This window comes from Crocodylus siamensis, chromosome 15, assembly GCF_052110815.1.
Source record: "Crocodylus siamensis isolate JL-2025a chromosome 15, ASM5211081v1, whole genome shotgun sequence".
NCBI classification, from domain to species: Eukaryota; Metazoa; Chordata; order Crocodylia; family Crocodylidae; genus Crocodylus; species Crocodylus siamensis.
Window position 1 is genome coordinate 49,848,120 of NC_143409.1, and position 19,969 is coordinate 49,868,088.

Here is a 19,969-nt window from a genome sequence, read left to right on the forward strand (position 1 = left end):
AAGGGGGGTCCCCTTCTCGAGCCCCCCCAGCCCCATCCTCCTCCTAGGGTCCCCCAGGTCACCCCAGAAGGAGTCTAACTTTTGTTTTCCATCTTAATGTCATTTACTAACAAGACTGGAGTGAGGGCTCCTGGCCCCTCCGTCCCGAGCTCTTTCAGCTCCTCTTGGAGAAAAGCTTCTCCAAACCAGCAGCACAGGAACACTTCTCCCTCCCATCTGCTGCAAGCGTTGGCGTCTCCAAACGCAAACAGCAAAACCCGTAAAGAGTTGGCTTGCTGCCTCCCTTGCACAACTGCATTTGGAGAACTGACAATTGGTGTTGCAGGTTTTATATTGTTGTTTAATTTCATTTTTTTATTTTATAACTGTTCAGGCCAACCTAGGGTTTTGGGATAAAAGCCAAGGAAAAGAACAGTCCAGCCTTAGAAAGCATTCATGTTTATACCTATACCTAACGCTGACTGTTAGAAACACTCATTACAATTTTTTAGAACTAAAGGTGTCATTGTCTCACAATAACAGTTAAGTAACTTGTTTTTTGTAATTAGCCTAAGGATCTGACCTACTGAATATTCAAGTCTCTCTGTTCACTCTTCTAATAAATCAATGCTTAAAGTATTTGACAATATGTGACTTGTCAATTGACTGAGTATTTTTTGACCCGTCGAACACCCAACCCTAATCCTCCTGAAGGTCACAATCTGCCCCCACCCCAATCTGACAGGGTTGTACAATATGAACAGGGGATTTTAGTACACCATAAGCTGGACAGGAGCCAGCAGCATGTTCTTGCTGCAAGAAAAGCCAATAGCATCCTGTGCTGTATTAGGAGGATGCAACTACATGCAAAACCCTGCATCCTGCTTGGTTGTGCCACCTAACTGGCATAAACCTGATTGAGTTATGAATGGATTCTCGTTACTGGGTCCCTTCATAGCATCTCATGAAATAGACTTGCTTACAAAAGTGTATTCCTTCTCCATTTCCACTGCCTGAGCCTCTCAGCTCTGACTATGCCAGGCAGAGAAGGGGGGAGCTTCCTGAGCAAAGGCCAGGGCACGAAGAGCTAGGACTGAGCTTCTGCCCCAAACCTGCCCCCTCCAGCTCCATAGCAGGGATCAGAGCTACCCACAGTAGGGGAGAGCAAGGAACTTGCCCCGGGGTCTGGCACTGCAGGGGCTAGGATAGTGGAGCATGGGAATGCCCCTGCATGGCCTTTCCACAGCACTCACACCGTTTCCTTTCTGTGTTAGTGCCACGCTGGAGCAATAGGCACCGAACCACCATCTGAGTGATGACGTTCTCTTCAGTCTCCAGCCTCAAATCACCCTTGTCGCACTTAAAGACAGTTACTTCTTGTCCTGTCCCCTTATGTACACACTTTGCTCCCACCCTCTATAACCACTCTTCACTGCCCATGCTCCTCAGTCTGCCGTTCTCCAAGCAAAGCAGTTCTTCTAACCTTTTCTTCAAAATCATATTTCCTAGGCCCGTAATCATTTTAGTTGCTCGCTGCTAGCCTCTTCCCAATTTCTCTACATCTCTCTTGATGCGTGTTACCCAGAACTGGACCCAGCACTTGAAGTGATGCCCCCGCTATTACCCATTGCTGAATAGAGCAAAATAATCCTGTCCTTTGATTTGCAGGCAATATTCCTCCTGCGAACACAGCTACTGGCTATTTTTTCTGCAAGAAGAACATGCTGCTGGCTCATATTCAGCTTATGCTTAGTTAAAATCCCCAGACCTTTGTCTGCAGTCCTGCAGCCTGGCCAGTCTGTATTGGTGCAGGAGACTGTTCTGCCCCAAGTTCAGGATCGATTGAATTGGACAATTTCTCAAGGTTATTTTGCAGCCTAATCTCATCCTTCAAGGTATCAATGTTGCTAAGCATGCTTTCAGTTGTGTAATCCAAATCGTTACTAAAGATACTGAACAAGACAGATCCCTGGGGAACCCCACTTAATACCTCCTCCCACTTACACTGAGCTGCTGATGACTGCTGTAGGAGTCCCGGTTATTCTACGCAGTAGTCACGCTAAACTATAGTGCAGAAAAGCAGCGTGGGAGAAAGAGGCCTCCATGGCCGCTGGATGACCAGATAAGAAGAAAAAAATAAAAAGCCGCTAATGAGCGAAATGATGCTGAGTCAAAGAAGAGGGTACAAACACAGCAGCTGAAAATCTTGAGGACAAACATAAAACAAAAGACCTCACTAGGGAGACTGTGATCACAAGAAAAAGTGAAGGTGTGTAAAATTTGCAAAAGAAACAAGCACAGATGATCATCTCCGCAGAGAGAGGTAAGAATTGGCGGGGGGAGGAAAGGGGCAGGGGACTTTTTTTTAAATGTCATGTTGTGGGCCAAAAGAGCCAAATTCATTCAACCTCTATCGACTGAGCAGAACTCAATGGTTCAAGCCTGAGTGGCACAACCACCGGCAAGTCTCTTCCCCTCCAGACACTTCAGCCTGGGGCTTCAGACACCCCCAGATCCATGGCAGGCATCCTACATGCAAGCCCCAAGTCCAGAGACCTTGGAGTTCAAATGCTCCCCGAGTCTCTCACTTGCCCCAAGTGAGAGGGAAGGCCCAGGAGCAATCCACCACCACCATTAATTGCACAGAATGAGATCCTTGCATTTGGTGGCATGGAGGTCAGCTTGCTCAAAGTGCAAGGGACAGGCATTCACCCTCTGACTACACCAAGGCATTCGAGGCTGAAAAGAATGGTATCTTCCGTGCCTGGTAAGTAAAACCACCTGGGCCAAAAACCATAATCATTGTATGAATGCAGGGGCTGTGTGACCCATTGGCAATGTGTAGGGGGTGCACGCGGGTGCATGTGCACCCCCTGAGCTTGGCAGCGCACCTCCTGCAAAAAGGTGCTGCTGACACTGCCAGCAGTGCCCGTAGATGGTCACCACTCACCACCCTCCCCACCGACACTGCCGGTGGCATCTGCAGGTGGTCCACGATCACTGCTGGCCACCGCCAACGGTGAAGGTGGGTGGTCGCCGACCACCAGTCGATGCTCAGCACCCTCCCCACCACCAACAGCGCCACAGCCGCCTGCAGGAGCTCCCCACTTGCAGCCACCTTGCTCCCACTGCCAAGGAGCTCGCTGTGCGCCCTCAGCCTCTGGGGGCACACGGCATTCATGGTGTGACCTGTCCCTGGTACCAAGTTAGGGGAGCACGGGTTGCATTTAATACATTGCAGCTTGTTAAGAGCAAGCTCCACTAAGCTGGACCGATCAATACTCTGATCAACTGGGGGACGGTCCGAGGACAACAAACCTTTCCAAAGTAAGGTTGAAGTAAGAAAGGCACTAAACGCTTGAGCCCTCTCTGCACCATGCGCTATCAGATTGCCTTTCATATTCAGTGAGGGACCTACACTCCCCTAAATCCTTTTCTTACTAGTAATGTTGCCTGGCAGTCAGGGTTACTGTCCCTTCTCAGAAAGAGGAGAAACCTTGTGGGGGTGGGGGGCTTGGAGGGGGGGGCAGGCCCAATAGGGGAGCCCTGACCACCATGGGGATGGTCATGGTTTGTGGGGAAACCTTGACTGGCCACCCCCTAGTAAGGGGCCCTGCAGTCCACGGCGTGGGGCTGCTCTCTACGAGGTCCCTGACGTCTGTGGGGGTGGGGTTCTCTCTGTGGGTCTCCAGTACCCCCCAGGCCCTACCTTTGTGGCTGTGGGGGACCTCAGGTCCCAGCAGCTTCTACCTGGTTTTGACTCCACAGGTTCTCCATGGTAAATCATGTCAGTGCCCCCAACCACGGGCTCCACCCCAGGTCCTGTATGGTCCCTGTGCCAGGTTAGTGTCATATTCCACTTCCTGGGAAACAGCATCCACCTTTCCATTTCTACATGATCCGAAAGTCAAAGTGGGACAAGAAAAACATCCACCCTGGCAAAGCTGCCTCTAGTTGAGTGTTTTGGCCACATACAAATATTATAGTATATTGTGAACGTAATTTGGAGGAACCAGGGGTAGTCTGCAGAGATGTTTTCACTGGGAGTTTGGACTGCAGCTCCCAGAAACCGCTGGGGTTGGGGGAAATGGAAAAAGGAAGAGGAGGCTGGAGTAAGAGGGTAAGAGCAGTGTACTCATGGAGTGCGGCCAGCCCTGTACAGAGGTGCACACAGTGGAGCTGGAGAGCTCACAGGCTCTGTCATCCAGGACTGTGAACTGAAGGAAATACAGACTTGGGGGCAGCCACAGGAGTTTGATAACTCTTGGGACTAAAAACTTGTTTGGGGAATACTGCTGGAGGTGTCAGGGGGAGAGGGGTGGCAGGGAATTCAGGTGCCGAGTTTCCACAATGTTTCTTTACCTTTTACCTGTTCCCTCCCTTTGGCCTCTTGACTTGTGATCTGAACCCCTACGATTTTCTATGAACTCCCTCTTGCTTCTTGTGCCAGTTTCTGAGGCTGCAGGTTGGCAACCAGGTTTTTGTGAACTGTAAGAACCTATACTTTGTGCCATGGCTCTTCTAAGTATTGCTCCCACTTCCCAAAAGCCACTCTGATGCCCATGAGTTCACAGGTCAGGATCTCAAGATTTCAGTTCTGCTGGGGTGTTTGCATGAAAAGATGCAGGATTTGATCTGAACCCTGCCACTGTGAGAGCACCACACCTATTACAGCACTGGATGGATCGATTTCTACCACAAATGACAAGGTGGGGTCTGGACGAGCTAGCTCGGGGGAGAACTGAAGGCCCATTTCAGACATTCAAAGGCTCATTGGGCTTCCACAGGCCAGTAAAACTGGAGGTTTTTTCTTAGTAGGATGGGAAGAGAGCTAGCAATAGTTAGCAATAAACCTGACACAGGCTGCCAGATGTGGAAAGTGCAGCTGGGCTCCAAATCACCACCTCCAACTTCACCCTGCTCAGCAGCCCTCTGGGTCTCTGGAATCTAAACCAAGAAGAGAGAAATCAAAAGGGAAGATCTACTGACTTCATCTCTTCTGCGGGGAATGCCACCAGCCAGCAGGAACTGGAGCCGAACCTAGCTGTGGCCATGGGTGTAAGTGGAGGGCTGACTTCATCACCAGGGTCTCAGTTGGACTTTCCCATGTTCCCACTCACTTGGTGCAGCTGCTGCAGGAGAGAAGCAGACAGTTGGCCTTTCTCTTTGCAGCACGTGAGGCTGGCTGCGTTCCCACGTAGGGCCTGACTGAGTTTAGCTAGTAGACTTAGGTGCTTTCCTGTGCTCCTATTCAACCATGTGCAGGACCCTAACAACAGCTGCTAATACATATACTTCTGTAAGACGCCACTCTCTTCTCCATAAGATTATGTCACAAAAAGCAGTGGGAACTGCATTTGAGAAGCAGGCTCTGAAGTCAGGCCTTATGAAGAGACATCAGAGGTCCTTAACTTATCTGTGCCCATGCTCCCCAAATTGGAAAGGGCTGGTTCTGATTTCAGTTCCTTTGACACACGCTCCCTCACCTCCACACCTTGCCCCCAACCTCCGCTGCCCCTTAGAAAGTCAGTAACTAACAGGCACATTCAAAATGTGTCAAAACAGAATCCCATTCCCTTCTTTCTGTGGCAACCTCCGACAACAAGACAAACCAGCCCACGTGCCAAAAAACGGAGGTTATTCAGAAGTAACAAGGTTATTATCTTAAAGGCTGTAATATAGGGAAAAGGGAGAGGGTCAGATTTATACGTGGGGGGTATCAGCAGAAAGGACAATTATGGAGATCATCTCCTCAAAGGTTCCTTCAGCATCTGGGCTGGCTTCTGCCTAAGGCATTTCCTTCTGACCCCTTCTCATCATCAAACCTTGGGGGCCAGCCTCTGCGTCCTTTGGATTCTTGAAGGGCTGAACAATGGGTGAACTCTTGCTGCAGTCCACCAGCAGGAAGCTACGTACTGGAATGCAGACCCTGATGGGTGCTGAGCGGATAAACGTTCCCAAGACCTTCCTGCATTGCTGGCAGAATTATGGATGCTGCTGGATCTGGATGCACCGGTGCTGGGCCAGTCTGGAGGAGTGGAGGAAGCACTTCCCACACTCTGAGCACTGATGTGGCTTCTCCCCTGTGTGGATGTGCTGGTGCTGAGCCAGGCTGAAGGATCACGTGAAGCTCTTCCCACACACAAAGCACTGATGTGGCTTCTCCCCTTTGTGGATATGCTGATGCTGAGCCAGGTGGGAGGATCGGGTGAAGCTCTTCCCACACTCTGAGCACTGATGTGGCTTCTCCCCTGTGTGGATGCGCTGATGCTGAGCCAGGCTAAACGATCGGGTGAAGCTCTTCCCACACACAGAGCACTGATGTGGCTTCTGCCCCGTGTGGATGCGCTGGTGCTGAGCCAAGTCAGAGGATCGGGTGAAACACTTCCCACACTCTGAGCACTGATGTGGCTTCTCCCCTGTGTGGATACGCTGGTGCTGGGACAGCTCATAGGATTGGGTGAATCTCTTCCCACACTCTGAGCACTGATGTGGCTTCTCCCCTGTGTGGATAAGCTGATGCTTGGCCAGGCTGGAAGATCCAGTGAAGCTCTTTCCACACACAGAGCACTGATGTGACTTCTTCCCTGTGTGGATAAGCTGGTGCTTAGCCAGGCTGGAGGATCCAGTGAAGCTCTTTCCACACACAGAGCACTGATGTCGCTTCTCCCCTGTATGGATACGCTGGTGCTGAGCCAGGTTGGAGGATCGGTTGAAGCTCTTCCCACACAGAGAACACTGATGTGGCTTCTCCCCTGTGTGGATGAGCTGGTGCTGAGCCAGGCTGGAGGATCGGGTGAAGCTCTTTCCACACACAATGCACCGATGTGGCTTCTTCCCTGTGTGGATAAGCTGGTGCTCAGCTAGGTTGGAAGACTGGTTGAAGTTCTTCCCACACACTGAGCACTGATGTGGCTTCTCCCCCGTGTGGATGAGCCGGTGTTTGGTCAGGTTGGAGGATAGGCTGAAGCTCTTCCCACACACAGAGCACTGATGTGGCTTCTCCCCTGTGTGGATAAGCTGGTGCTTGGTCAGGCTGGAGGATCTGGTAAAGTTCTTCCCACACTCAGAGCACTGATGTGGCTTCTCCCCTGTGTGGATACGCTGGTGCTCAGCCAGGCTGGAGGATCGGGTGAAGCTCTTCCCACACTCTAAGCACCAATGTGGCTTCTCTCTTGTGTCCATGCACCAGCGCCTGGCCAGCTTTGAGGGCTTCCTGAAGCTCTTCTCACACTTGGTGTCATGGCGTGGCTGATCCCCCCTAAGCACACACTGGTGCTGGGACAGGTCTTGCCAGAAGATGAAGTTCTTCCTGCACTCGGTGCAGCGGTGTGTCTTCCTCCCCAGTTGGACGTGCCAGTGCTGAGACAGGGAGAAGAAATGGGTGAAGGTCTTACCACACATGACACAGCAGTACTGATGCTTCCCTCTGTGTATACATAGGTGCTAGATCAGGTCTGAGTGGTTCCTGCATTTGGTGAAGCAGCGGGGGAGCTCTCCAGAACTGATCTGGCAGTGAGGAACCAGGGGCAAGGAGCAGATGAAGCGCTTCCCACACTTGATGCATACATGAGACTTGTCCCCAAAGTGCCTTATCTTGTGAAGAGCCAGGAGTGATGGGCAATTAGAAGTTTTCCTGACCTTGGGGGAGGGGTGGGCTCTGCCCCTGTGCCTGGCAGTAAACCTCCTGATTCCCTCTGAGACCCTCCCCACTGCACTGGCTTGGATGCAGTGCCTCTTTTGGTCTCTCAGCCCCACAATTTCTTCCCTGCACCCAGGGCTCTTTCTAGGATCTGCCCCTTTTCCACTCTCAAATTGGAGATGGTACCTGGCTTGCTGCTACATTCTCCTTCTGTTTTTTGGGCCTGCCCTGACTTTTGTGCCATTGCTCATTCTGAGGTCTCAGGGAGTCAATCTCACACAAACTCCCTGGGCAAGTTGGTGGTGGCTCCAGGTTTGCAGACTCTTGCGCAGGAGCCTGGTCCTCAGCTCTACTCAGCATCCAGCCATCTCCTACACAGGGAAGAAAAGCCCCAGATTATTCCCTACATTGCCAGCAAAAGGCAAACACTTCTATTCCTTCTGCTGGGATGGCCTTGGACCTCGGCACCTGTGTTCCCTCAAGAAATCAAGGTCTTTCTGCCAAAACACCAAGTGCTGGGGGGAGGGGAGGCAGTACCCTCTGCCAGGCTAATGTTCCCTACGTGGATGAGTTCAAAGCCGGACTCTCAGAGTGGCTGGCCCAGCTGTCAGCCCCATCACCTCAGGTCCTGATAAGAGAAGCACCTGTGGGACATGTGCATTAGGACAGTACCTGAATGGCTTCATGCTCTAATGGGCTGAGGAGGAGGGGAGGTCTTATAGCTGTGGCTCTCTTCTGAAAGGAGCAGGGCTGTGTGCTGTGTCTACTGTAGGAAATGAGCCCAATGAGCTTTCCTCTGCTGACAAGTCCCAGGTGGCCTTATGTCACAGGAGTCTGCACTGGGTCTAAGGCCTTGGCATAAACATGAACCTGGACTCTGTACTGAATCTCAAGCTCTGTGACTCAGGACCCCAGAGACAAAACAGGAAGGGGACAATTCTGGTGCAAACTGCAGGGTATTCACATCCCCCCACAACCTGAAAGCTTCTGAATCCCAGTCATGCCATGCAGCCATTTAATGAAGAATGAGACCATGATGAAACATTTCTTGGGTTCCAGGTCATTCTACCTAGGAGAAGCCAGGAACACTTCAGCATTTTTTGTCCAATAGTAATGGCTACACAGAGCCTCTGTACACCATCCTGATTTGCATGGGAGACTACAAATCCCATCACAATCTGGGAGAGGTTATTAGAGAGGTATGGCTACCTAGGGCTGAGGAATGAATGCTGAGTGAAGATGAAAATTTAAGATCATGGTGTCCCAAGGAAATCGCATCTGGGCTGAAAAATCAAGGCAGCAAACCTTATTATCCCCTAACATCTCACACTAGAGGGAGAAGAAAGGAACGGTTACTTGTCTCCCCACCACCGAATTTCAGGAGTGGGAACAACATGGTCCTGGACACATTATAGCAAAATGTACTGTATTTGAGGTCAACACCCTGGAATGGCAGCACACAGGCCATGTCTGCAGTCTCCAGGTCCCCCTGGCACTCTGGACATGGAGCATTTCTGAGAGCAGAGTTGGGTGGAGGGGACAACCACAACTCACCTGCCAGCAGGTCCTCTGACCTTGAGATCTCCCCACTGTCCTCATCATCACAGCCCCATAGCTCCACCTGTCCTCGTTGAATGTTGCAGATTAAGTCAGGTGTGGGACCTTGATATCCTGTTTGGGGCAGTGGTTAAAGAGGGTTTGTGACTGGGTACTGGGTAGAGAATAACCAGCTGGGATTTGGGAAATGGATCCAATGAATTCAAGGTTTCCAATAAAGCCTTGATGGACAGGCAGAATAAGCATTTAGGATGAAAGAGAAGGCACTGCAGGGAGAAGCCTCCAATAGATAATGGTCCTTGTCACTCAAGTGGTTGAGGGATGGTCATAGGAAACAAAGCATCAATCACTCCTGCTTTAGAAAGGGCACTAAACTGACAGGAACACTAAACCAGAGACAGGCATGGAGATGCAGTGTTTTGTGATGTGCTAGGAAGCAGAAAGATACAGCCTTGATTGTTTTCAGGGCACAAAAAGTAAGGGACATTGAACACACTTATGGATGGATGACATTTATCTTATCAGTGTTATTCCAGGAAGAGGAGCGGAAAAAAGCTTATTCTGAGTGAAGGCTTAAAGTGAGGACTAAAGTGAGGACTTGTGGCAGGGAAAAGCATCTGACTAATTCCACAAGGAAAAGCTGCTTTTGTAAGTTTAGACACAAATAGATGATATGAACATGCTGAGAAAGGAAAGGGAAATCATGTTGCCAAGAAACTGCTGAATACAGAAGCACCGGGAGGTACAAGAATGGGGAAGACTCAAGTGAGGGCAGCTGGATTAAATAAAGGAGGATATATCAATATGAAACGTGAATGAGTGATCACTGACAAAGCAGTGTGGGGGAAGTGGATTTAAATCACCAGCCAAATGTTCATGAGGATGAGACTGTTGAAACACAGGGAGATGACTACAAAACTCGAGATCTCACAGCTCCAGGAAGAAGCAATAACCAGAGCCTTACCCAGGGAAACGAGGGCTTGGTAATTCTTCAGCATCTGGTCCCGGTAAAGCACCTTGTCTTCATCTTCCAGGAGCTCCCACTCCTTCCGTGTGAAATACACAGACACGTCCTCAAACACCTCCCGGAGCTGCACTTGGCCTGGCTCAGGTGTCGGGGAGCCCCTCTTTTCCAGTCTCCTGGGGGAAGTTCTCTGCAGCTCCAGGTTTATAGGCTCTTCTCCACGAGGATCCTGCTTGCCTCTCCTCAGGGTCCCTGCACCTGCGGGATGGGGAAGAGAATGCACAGGGTAGCCCTGGTGCTGTTGGCACAGGGAAAGCCCTGCTAGCCTCCTGTACTGGCCTAGGACTAAGGCAGACAGAGGCTTCAGTGTGTTGTAGAGAGGGGAGAAGGAAGACTCAAAGTACCACAGCTCTTTTTAACAGACCTCCATGGGCATGAGGCTGGAGATGAGCCCCAATAACTCCGGCCCAGGGTGGGGTGGTGATCGCAGCACCACATCAGAGCCTGCAGGGACACTGCTCCCTGGGAAAGAAGCTCCAGGGATGTGGGAGCTATATCAGCATCCATGTGTTAAGGGCAGGGGAAAGGGAAATGCAACGCAGTCTTCTCCAGGGCTTGTGAAATGCATCCAGGGGGACTGGGAGAACAAAAACTGCTGAGCTGGTGGAGCACTGACCCCATCAAAATGTTTTTTTTTCTCCAAAGAAACAGTGGCTCCTTGTGCTGGAAAGGGGAGAACCACCATTCCTTACCTGCTCCTAGGGAAGGACCTCGTCTGGGGCACCAGCCTGAGGAGCGTTCATCTGCTGACTGCTCCCAGTTCTGTTTCAGGGGAATCTACAGCAGGACAGAGGCCTGGGTTCACTGTACCCGAACCAACCAGAGGCCACTGGGGAGTCTCATTTCTTCAGCACCTGCACCAGCTCCATATGGGGCACAGAGAGCTCATGGGGGCATGGTTGTTGGGACATGGCTTACATCACTGGTCGTTATCGTGGCAGCAAGACAAGGCCCAAGTAAGATAAAATCTCTCTGCTGGGTGCTGCACATGTACAGAAAGATCAGGACCCCCAGCCTGGGAGCTGCCCACCCAGAGATCAGAGCTCTGGCCCAGCCCAGCATTGTGGTTACGTGCTTACAAATATTGAAGCCTTTCCCCCTGCATGCAATACAGACACTCTGACACCTGGATCCATGCCTGGGCCTTACATCTGGTACCTCACCTGACATCTGGTGGGGCAGGGGCTCCTCTCTGGGGACACGAGGTGGCTTGTCCCCACACCCTGGGGTTTCCCTCTCTCCTGACTCCTCCAGAGGGCTGTCCGCATGATGGGCCTGTCGTTGCTCCAGCCAGGAATCACCAGATTCCTGCAGTGCTGCAGTGGACTGCATCTTGTCTGAGGACACTTCCTTAACCTTCACGCTCACTGTGACCTGGGGATGAGATAAATATGTCACTGGGGAGCTGGGATCTGGGGGAGATGGGGCTGGGAGGGAACATCCCCCAGGACATGGAAACAGGGACAGCAGCATCCATGATCCAGGTGAAACGTTCTCACCTGGAGCTTCTTGTCATCCTCCTGCCCTGGCTAAAACCCCTTGGCCTCAGCGCAGGTCTCCACACTGCACCTCCACTCCCAGCTCTGTATCTCCTAGGTTAGGATGGCCAGGAACTGCCCCAGCACCACCAGCTCCAGGATCTGCCCCTTGCTGCGGTTCTGGGGCTCAAGTCAGTACCGGCTGAGCTCCCACAGGCAGCTGTATACCTCCCACAGCCCTGTGGCTTTTAGGTAATGGAGGCCCCAGGAGCATTGACATCAGATTTCTGGAGTGGGGAAGTTGCCCCTCTGGTGCCAGCTGTAGGGTTTCTGAGGGAATCTCAGTCTCAGAAAGGGGCTACATGGTCTACATCGCCTCCTGCCCCCGGATCTCACAGTGCTGGACCAGTCCTCCTGCAGTTGCTACTTTACTGGCTGTGGTGGCAACCACCTTGGGGATGGTGCCCTGGTCCCAGCCTGGAAAACACGAGGGATGTGCATGTGTGTGCATGACTGTGTCAGATACATGGGTTCTTTTGGTGGGGGTGGTTTGTATGTCTTGGTTCTTGTGCATGTGTGCGTCAGATGCCTGGATTTGTGCATGTGTGCGCGCACATGATGCCCATGGTCTTGGAGGGGGAGTGTATGTCCTAGATGCCTTGGTCCCTGGAGGGTGCATGTGTGACGGCCTATCAGACAAACAGGTTCTTGTGGGGTGGAGGAGTGTCAGCTGCCTAGGTTCTTGTGTGCGTGATATATATCCATGTGTATGCGTTTGTGTGTGCGCGCAGACACGCAGGGTCCTGGATGCCTGGGTTCTGTGTGCGTACGTGCTGGGGGCCAGGGCAGGGGCCCAGTGGTCATAGAAGTGTGGTCAGAGGGACCTTGTAGACATTCAAGTCCGACCCCCTGCCAGGGCAGGAGAAAAACTGGGCTCAAATGACTCCAGCCAGGTAGGCATCAAGCCTCTTCTTAAAGCCCCCCAGGGTAGGAGCCAGCACCGCTCCCTTTGGAAGTCGGTTCCAGCTCCTAGCCGCCCTGACCGTGAAGTAGTTCTTGCGGATGTCTAATCTAAACCTCCTCTCCAACAACTTGTGGCCGTTATTCCTTGTTATGCCGGGGGGCGCTCGGGGAAACAAGGTCTCTCCCAAACCCTTCTGGTCCCCCCTAGTGAGTTTATAGACTGTCACCAGGTCCCCCCTCAGCCTTCCCTTGTGAAGGCTGAACAGGTTCAGGTCCCGCAGTGGTGGGGGAGGCCATAGCACCACGGTGGTAGAATAGGGCTCTGGCAGGGCAGGGTCCCTGCACCCACCTGGTCGGTGCTTCCCTGGGTGCAGGTCTGGCTGGCGGGGCAGGATGCATGGCACCTGCACCCCTGGGCATTCCTATCATCCAACCTCCACTCCCCTTGCTGCAACTGGAGCCCGTCGCTCCTTGTCCTGGCAGCTGCCCCCACCGAGATCAGCCCAGCTCCACAACCCCCCGCTCCGGGACCCCTGTGGGGAGCCACCAGATCCCCTCGCAGTGTCTCTTCTCCAGACCCAAGGAGCCCAGCGCCCCGCGCCTTGCCTCACAGGTCCCTGCCCCGGGCTCAGCCACGGGGACGCAGTCATGGGCAGTCCCATCCCCCGTGAGCAGCACTGAGGGGGCACAGACACGCTCCCCCGGCGCCTCCCCCGCCGGCTCGCACGGGCCCACCTCCGGGGGAGCCTGCCCAGGCGCCGGCAGGAGGCCCTGGGGGCAGAGACCTGTGCTCTGGGGGGCCCAGAAAGGCTGCAGCCCGACCCGCCCTGCGAGAGGCGGGTGTCCGGCAGCCCGGGCCGGGAAACGCCCGACCGCGCCAGCGGGAGAGTCCCCGGGCGCGGGCTACCGTCGGGGGCAACACGGGGCAGGTTGGCGCAGCTCGGCCCGGCGGGACGCGGCCAGCCCTGGAGAGCGGTTATAGCGGGGCGGGGATGACGTCACCCCCCCGCGCCTGTCCTGACTGCAGCCCCAGGCCCGCTCGCCCGGTCCCTACCCGCCGCACCTGCGTCCTAGGCCCCCGGGAAGCTCCGCCCCTTCCTCCCGGCTCAGCCAATAGGAGCAGGGGGCTGCACTAATGGCCAATCATAGAGCGCGGGGTGGGGGGAGTGCGCGGGGCTGAGGGGTCCTGTGAGGACGTGGCAGGGGCTGCGGCTGCCCGCGAAGCCGGGGAACGGCCGTCGCGATGCCCGAGTGCGTGGGGCTCAAGCCCAGCTTCGGGGACTGAAGCGCGGGGCCGACCCTTCCCTCACGCTCTGTAGCCTGGGGCTTCCCTGTGCCAGCAGCGCCAGGCTCCCGGGCGGATGCCCTCCCCCCAGCAGGCGCAGGATCCTGAGCGGCCGCCCCCTGAGGAGGGGCCGGCGGGCCGGAGCAGCTGAAGATGCTCGCAGGCAGACTGGGGGAGGAGGACTCGTGATGCCTGCGGGGCTCCGGGGCGGGGCGAGAGCAGAGCGGGGGGCACCGGGCAGCGCGGGTGGGTGCGGGAGTGCGGTCGGGGCCGAGCCCTTGGGGGAAAACCTGGGGACTTCAGAGACTTGGTGCACAAGCAGAAGCGTCGCTGGCGACTGAAGCTGGGCCCCCGAGCCAGCCGTGAGGCCTCTGGTGTCGCAGAGCTCGGTCCCAATTGCAGGTAGCGGGGGTGGCACTGGAGGGCCTGATCGGTGTTGTCTGAGCCGGGGCTCGGCGCTGCTGAGCCCAGCGCGTCTAGGCCCCTCTGAAGAGATGCCGGCCCCAGAGGTCCTGGGCTCTGCTGAGGGGAGATGGGAACACCACGCTGCCAGGCCCTGGCCGTAGGGACACGGCCCTGCCAAGGCCAGGGCTCCCCGATCAGTGATGCTGCCCCAGGCAGCCGTGGGCTCCCGCTCTGACCCTTTTCCTCTCCGCCCCTTGTGTAGACCGACCTCAGTGGGGCAAAATCAGCTTCCTGGTGTCCACCCTGGCCCTGGTGAGTCTGGCACAAGGTGGATGTGGTACCTGAGCAGTGGGGGCATCAGGGATGTAACAAGGACTCCCTCCAGGCTTGTAGGGGAAGGGGAGGGAAGTTTAAAGAATATGAGGGGGGACCAGGGCCAGCTGACTGCCCCCCTATACTTTTCTTTTGCAGGGAATTGTGGCCCAGCTGCTTCTCCAGCCCCATGCTACTCTGGCTTGTGGGCTTGTCATCTCCCACCTTGGAGTGACAGCCCCCACAAGTGGGAATGGTAACCCTTTTCCTGCCTGTTCTCACCACAACCAGCACTGAGATGACCCCCTGGACCCGGACCTGGCAGAGGAGGCGGAGTGGGGGTGATGGGAGCCAGGACTCCCGGGTTCGCTCTCAGCTGTCAAGGAGCAGAGAGTGGTGTGCCAGTTTGGAGCGGGTTAGGGGACCAGGAGCAGGACAAAGGGGTCCTCCCCCCAGCCCAGCCCAGAGCCTTGTGACCTCAAGCAGGTGCTCTGTGTCTCTTCCTCTTTTGAAGCTCAAGGGCAGGCCCCTGTGCGGCTTGTTGGGTGGGTGGAGGTGCTGGGGTAGGCAGAGGGTGGGGTGATGGGGGTGCCTGTGTTTGAGTGGAGCAAGCTCCACAGCACTGACCCCGGGAGGGGATGAATCAGACCACGTCTTGGAGGGGGACCAGTCTCACAGCGCTGACTCCAGCTCCTCTCCTCGGGGCACTTGCCAGCCCATCCAGGCATGGCTTCACCAGCTTAGTGTGGACGTTTTTCAGGAGAGCCCCACTGTGCCCCGTCTGCTACTTGCTGGAAGTGAGCAGGGGGCCTTGTCTGGGGATAGCTGGAAAAAGGCAGGGGCAGCATTTGAGGGAGTGGGAGGAGGATCATAGAGCTGGCTGGGCCCTTTGGAGCACCCCCAGGACTGCTACAGGAGCCCCAATCCCCTGGTCCCAGGGGCTTCAAGTCTTGAGTAGAGCCAGGTACTGTGTCTAGCTCAGGGTCTGCAGGGGCAGCCCTAGAGCACAGACCCTGTGTCTGGAGCGCTGGGATCAGTGGGTGCTGGGCAGGGCAGGGGCTGGGTGAGCAGCGCTGGGCAGTGCCTATCCCACCATGGCTTTCCACTCCAGCCCTGCAGCATACTTGTCTGTGGCTAAATGCCTGAGAGCAGGAGGAGAGGTCTGGGCAGCAGAGGCCAGAGCCCATCTGGTCAAGGAGGCCCTACTGCTGCCTGGCTTCTTGGTGAGCAGCTGTGGCACCACCTGCCCAGGCTGCCAGGACCAAGGGGAAGGGCTGGGGGACACGTATGCTCAGGAGGGACCTTGGGGACCAATGGGGTGGGGGGATGCATGTCCCAGCAGCTTCCCTAGAGGCCCCCTTCTAATCTGGCACAGCCCAAGGAGAGGGGCCTTTTCCAGTGGCAGTGGCAGTGCTGGCTCCTTTTGGCTGCTGCAGTGTTGCTACCACTGTGGCAGAGGAAAAACGGGTCTGTAGCTGCCCCAGCCCTATTGTATGCCCAAGGGGTGGTAGAACTGGCTGCATGTACCGTAGCTTGGACTACCCCCAGTCTGTGGGCCATGAGGGGCCATGGGACCCATCATGAGCTAGAAAGGATCATGTTGTGTGCCAGATCCAGCCCATAGGCTGTATTTTGCCCACCCCTGCTCTAGGTCTCATGCTAAGGAAGATTCTTTATTTCTTTTCTGTGAAGCTTGTGCAAACCTTTCACACCTTGAACAAGAACTAAAGAGTGAAACTAAATGTAATCCTTTTACATACAGTATGGAATAACCTTGCACTGTGCATTTGTTCTGGCAGTTCTGGTTAGTGGGATGGACAAATCCATTGGGGTTTCCTTCCACAGGTCTTAATTTTGCCATCTATGAAGCTGCTACTTCTTGTTTTCTTTGGGACAACACAGTGTCATTACTTCCCCTCTGTCACTGAGTCCCCCTTCTTGTATCCCTGCAGTGTTTCTGGCTGAGCTAGGGGGAGCTTGTGGGATGCAGAATGATAACTTTCCATAGGGTACAATTCCCAAACTGCACGTACAGTACAACGGATTAGCAGCCCATCGTTCACCACTCAGCCACCTTGTCCAGACCTAGCTAAGCCCTTTAACTCTCTTTCTGTGGGTTATTGCACTTAGGATATTTCCCACCCACGACACCTCTCCTTGCTGAAGAAGTGTGATGCATTCTTAGGCATTTCCTGTGTGGTTCAGCACAGCTACCTACCAGGGGAACATCGCTACCCCCCCCCGCAACCCTCCCCTTGAGCTGCACCCTGGAAGAGGGGGAAAAAGCCTGCTCAGCCCTCCCTCACTCTGCAACATGTACTGCAGCACCAGGAAGAAGCCTCCCCCATTCAGCTTCAGGCACTTTGAGGTGCTGAGATGCTTCTGTGTTTAGCATGAGGCCGGTGGCACTTGCTGTCTGTGTGTTTGGGAGCAGTTTGTCCAGGTCCTGCAGGCAGGAGACAAATGCTACGTCCTGTGTTGCAGCATGGCTTAGGCCACAGCAGTAAGCCAGGGCCAAAGGGCTCCTTCCACAGTGCGACGTGTAAACCAAATGCCGCTGCAAACAGCTAACCCACAACGTGTTACCTTCTTCCAGGCTTTCCAAAAGCACCTGGGCTGCAGGTGTGCTGTCTGCCTGTATGACATGTTTACCTATTGCACCCCTGAAGAGGACACTAGCCTCGCTCTTGGGAGGAGAGCTGGCATGCTCCACAGCTCCCAGCATGACCCTTGCAAGTAACCATCAACCTTGCTTTACTTCCCCCAGTCACTCACGGCCCTTGGCAGGGATTTTGGAGAGATGGAAGGGTTTAGATGCTGGCTTATATGGGAATAAATGTCTGTGTGTCCTGAATTGGTTTGCATAGTTCCAGTGGACAAGACACTTATTTTTGGTGCTAGGGGTCTTTGGGTTTGAGTCCTATCTAGCATACATTTTGTTTAAGAGCGTAAAAAGGAAAAAAATAGCCACCCTTTGTTGATTAAAATCTGATCATAGACTTGGAAGCAAAAAAGTACTGACACCTCTAACTGCATCCAAGGTCCTGGCAAGGAAGAAGGTAATCAGAAGTCTCCGAGCGCAAAGATTTCCCTTCCCAAGTGGGGAGAGGAGAGTTTGCTCACAAATGACCAGGAATCGAGGGGAGGGGAGGACCATTTTGGGAGTGGGTTTGTTTGAATCCAAACACATGCAGGAGCTGGTTGTGGGGAAAGAGAAGAGGATCCAATCATGCAACTGCCGGGGGCCGTATCCTAGAATGAGAGATGCTAGACTTGAAACGATCTCTGGATGTCACACCTAGTCCAAACCCCTGCTCAAGGCATGTTCCTGTCTCTCCTGTTCCTAACACTACACACTCGATCCTGGAGTACAGCTACCAGGCGCATTACTCGCGGACACCAACAGTACCCTACCCTGGCCCCTGTAAAGCAGGGGGAAGAGGGCTGCAAGGGTTGTTAAAAGACACTCGAGAGATCAAAGGAAGACCGTCAGCCATGCCTCCCACGGTGGAGAAGGCAACTGCCAATGCTTCATACCAATCTGGCAAAGCCCCCGAAACACGAACCTTCAGATTTTATTGCCTACAAGGGGATTGGCATAAGTGAAGGGGGCTCCTGGCAGGCACTTTACAGTTCACTCCAGTCCCAGGGACTCGGATCATCTCTGAGCGATGCCTGCTTAAAGTCTTCTGACGGAGATCTCCTTTCCTAGGCGTCTATTCCCATGGGTCACTGCTCTACCAATGACAATGGTTTTCCATATATCCAATCTAAATGACTTGGTGATAATTTCAAGACATTTCTATTTATCATTCCCCAGTGTATTCCCATAGACGCTTGTGCTTTCTTAGCACAGACCATTTGGGAGAAAACTTGTGCTACTGAAAGCTGTGCTCTGCATGCAGGTGTCTGGAGGTGAAGGGCTCTCTGCTTAAAATGGCTTCAAATGGCCTGATGAACACCACCTTTGACAGATGCACGCATTGGATGACAGGTAGCTAAATACAGCCCTCCAGGGAGGACTCAAACCCATGCTCCTTGGCTTAAGACTCTAACACCATCACCATGGGGCCACTGGAGTTGGAAACACTCAGCTCTGTTGGAAATGGACTTTTTTCCTTCTACATGCAACTGTTTCTGACAAGGCCTGGGACCTTCTCCTCTACACACCTTAGGGCAGGACTGGCAACATTTTACAAGCTGTGGGCCAGAACGACTTGGTTCTCGTCTAATGTGGCCCATGTGGCTGCAGCAGCACATCCGACCAGGAGCTTCTCCCTGTGCGTGCTGGGGCCAGGCAACAGCCCGATGGAGTCAGCACCTCCTCTGACTCAAGGGGCCAGAAAGGACCATCACCATCTACTATGTCCTGCACAGATGCTGGGTGCGCTGGGAGGAACCCGCCTTCCCCAGGCACCACCTCGCCTCCTGCGACACCCCCATGCACAAGATCCCACAGGTGCCCTGGGCAGCTTGATCCCTGGCCCTGCTGTTGTGACGGGTGTGCGGGGGGCCTTTCTGCACTGCAGTCTGACCCTGCTGGGGCAGCTCTGTAGTGAGGGCGAGCATGTCTCCTCCCTCCCCTCTGGCAAGTGTTCAAACCCAGTGATTTGTGTCCTGTGCCCCCAGAACCTCCTTGCTCCAAGATGACCTTGCCTGGTTCTCCCAGCCTTTCCTCACAGGGCTGCTTTCCACCTGCTTTTGGCTCCACACTTGCCTCTGACCCCAGTTTCAGTCAGGACACCCCTCTGTGCTGATGGGAGAATGGTGCTAGGCCGGCAGAAGGCAGGGCAGGATAATACTTTGGGAAGTAACTCACGCAGGGAGGCATACACTTTCCTAGGCAGCAGCCCACTTCATCAGAAGCTATGACTACACCGGTCATGGAAACCACCTTGTGAAGAAAGTCAAGTGAAGAAGGGCAATGAAGTATCTCATGGTCCCTGCAAGGTGTTGACTGGAAAACGCAGCCTGCAGTCAGTGCTGTAGCAAGGGCAGGGGCGAGTGGGGCGGCTGCCCCGGGGCGCCGTAGTAAAGGGGGTGCCAACAGGCACTGCCCAGCTGGGATGGGACATGGGATGGAGCCGCAAGCAGCTCGTTTGTGGGGACATGGGAAGGGCCGCTCCCACTGCCGCGTACGCACCCGGCTAGCGTGGGGTGGGGGGTGCTGCCCTGGATCTGCGCACAGGACACGGGGGGGGGGGGGGGCTGCCGCTGCAGGCTTTGCCCCGGTGCCAAACTTGCTTCGGCACTGCCTGCAGGGGCTCGCTTGAGTGAGGCTTAACCCCCGCAGCTGCCTCTGTGACTGGGTTGAACCTTTGTTG

General features: G+C 54.4%; 1 protein-coding gene and 1 long non-coding RNA gene across 2 annotated transcripts; one reads left to right on the forward strand and one right to left on the reverse strand.

Annotated features, from left to right (window-relative positions):
* Positions 1-331: 331 nt before the first annotated feature.
* Positions 332-13,675, reverse strand: LOC149852692 (uncharacterized). The gene is made up of 5 exons (XM_090029736.1): positions 11,366-13,675; positions 10,143-10,400; positions 9,176-9,292; positions 7,808-7,992; positions 332-7,341 (listed from the first exon to the last, which is right to left on the reverse strand). The coding sequence occupies exons 1-5, from the start codon at positions 11,673-11,675 to the stop codon at positions 6,100-6,102; spliced, it is 2,112 nt and encodes a 703-aa protein (XP_089885862.1). The 5' UTR covers positions 11,676-13,675; the 3' UTR covers positions 332-6,099.
* Positions 13,676-13,730: 55 nt separating this feature from the next.
* Positions 13,731-16,422, forward strand: LOC149852693 (uncharacterized). The gene is made up of 2 exons (XR_016439428.1): positions 13,731-14,645; positions 14,805-16,422. It is a non-coding gene; the product is annotated as an uncharacterized LOC149852693 (long non-coding RNA).
* Positions 16,423-19,969: the final 3,547 nt, after the last annotated feature.

What these genes read in the sequence shown, in the direction of transcription:
- LOC149852692 (XM_090029736.1), bottom strand. Translation starts at nt 11,675, where the DNA reads ATGCTGCTGTCCCTGTTTCCATGTCCTGGGGGATGTTCCCTCCCAGCC. An exon ending in CCTGCCCCACCAGATGTCAG is followed by an intron (nt 10,401 to 11,365) that starts GTGAGGTACCAG and finishes CCCATCCCGCAG; the next exon opens with GTGCAGGGACCCTGAGGAGA. An exon ending in CCAAGCCCTCGTTTCCCTGG is followed by an intron (nt 9,293 to 10,142) that starts GTAAGGCTCTGG and finishes TGCCCCAAACAG; the next exon opens with GATATCAAGGTCCCACACCT.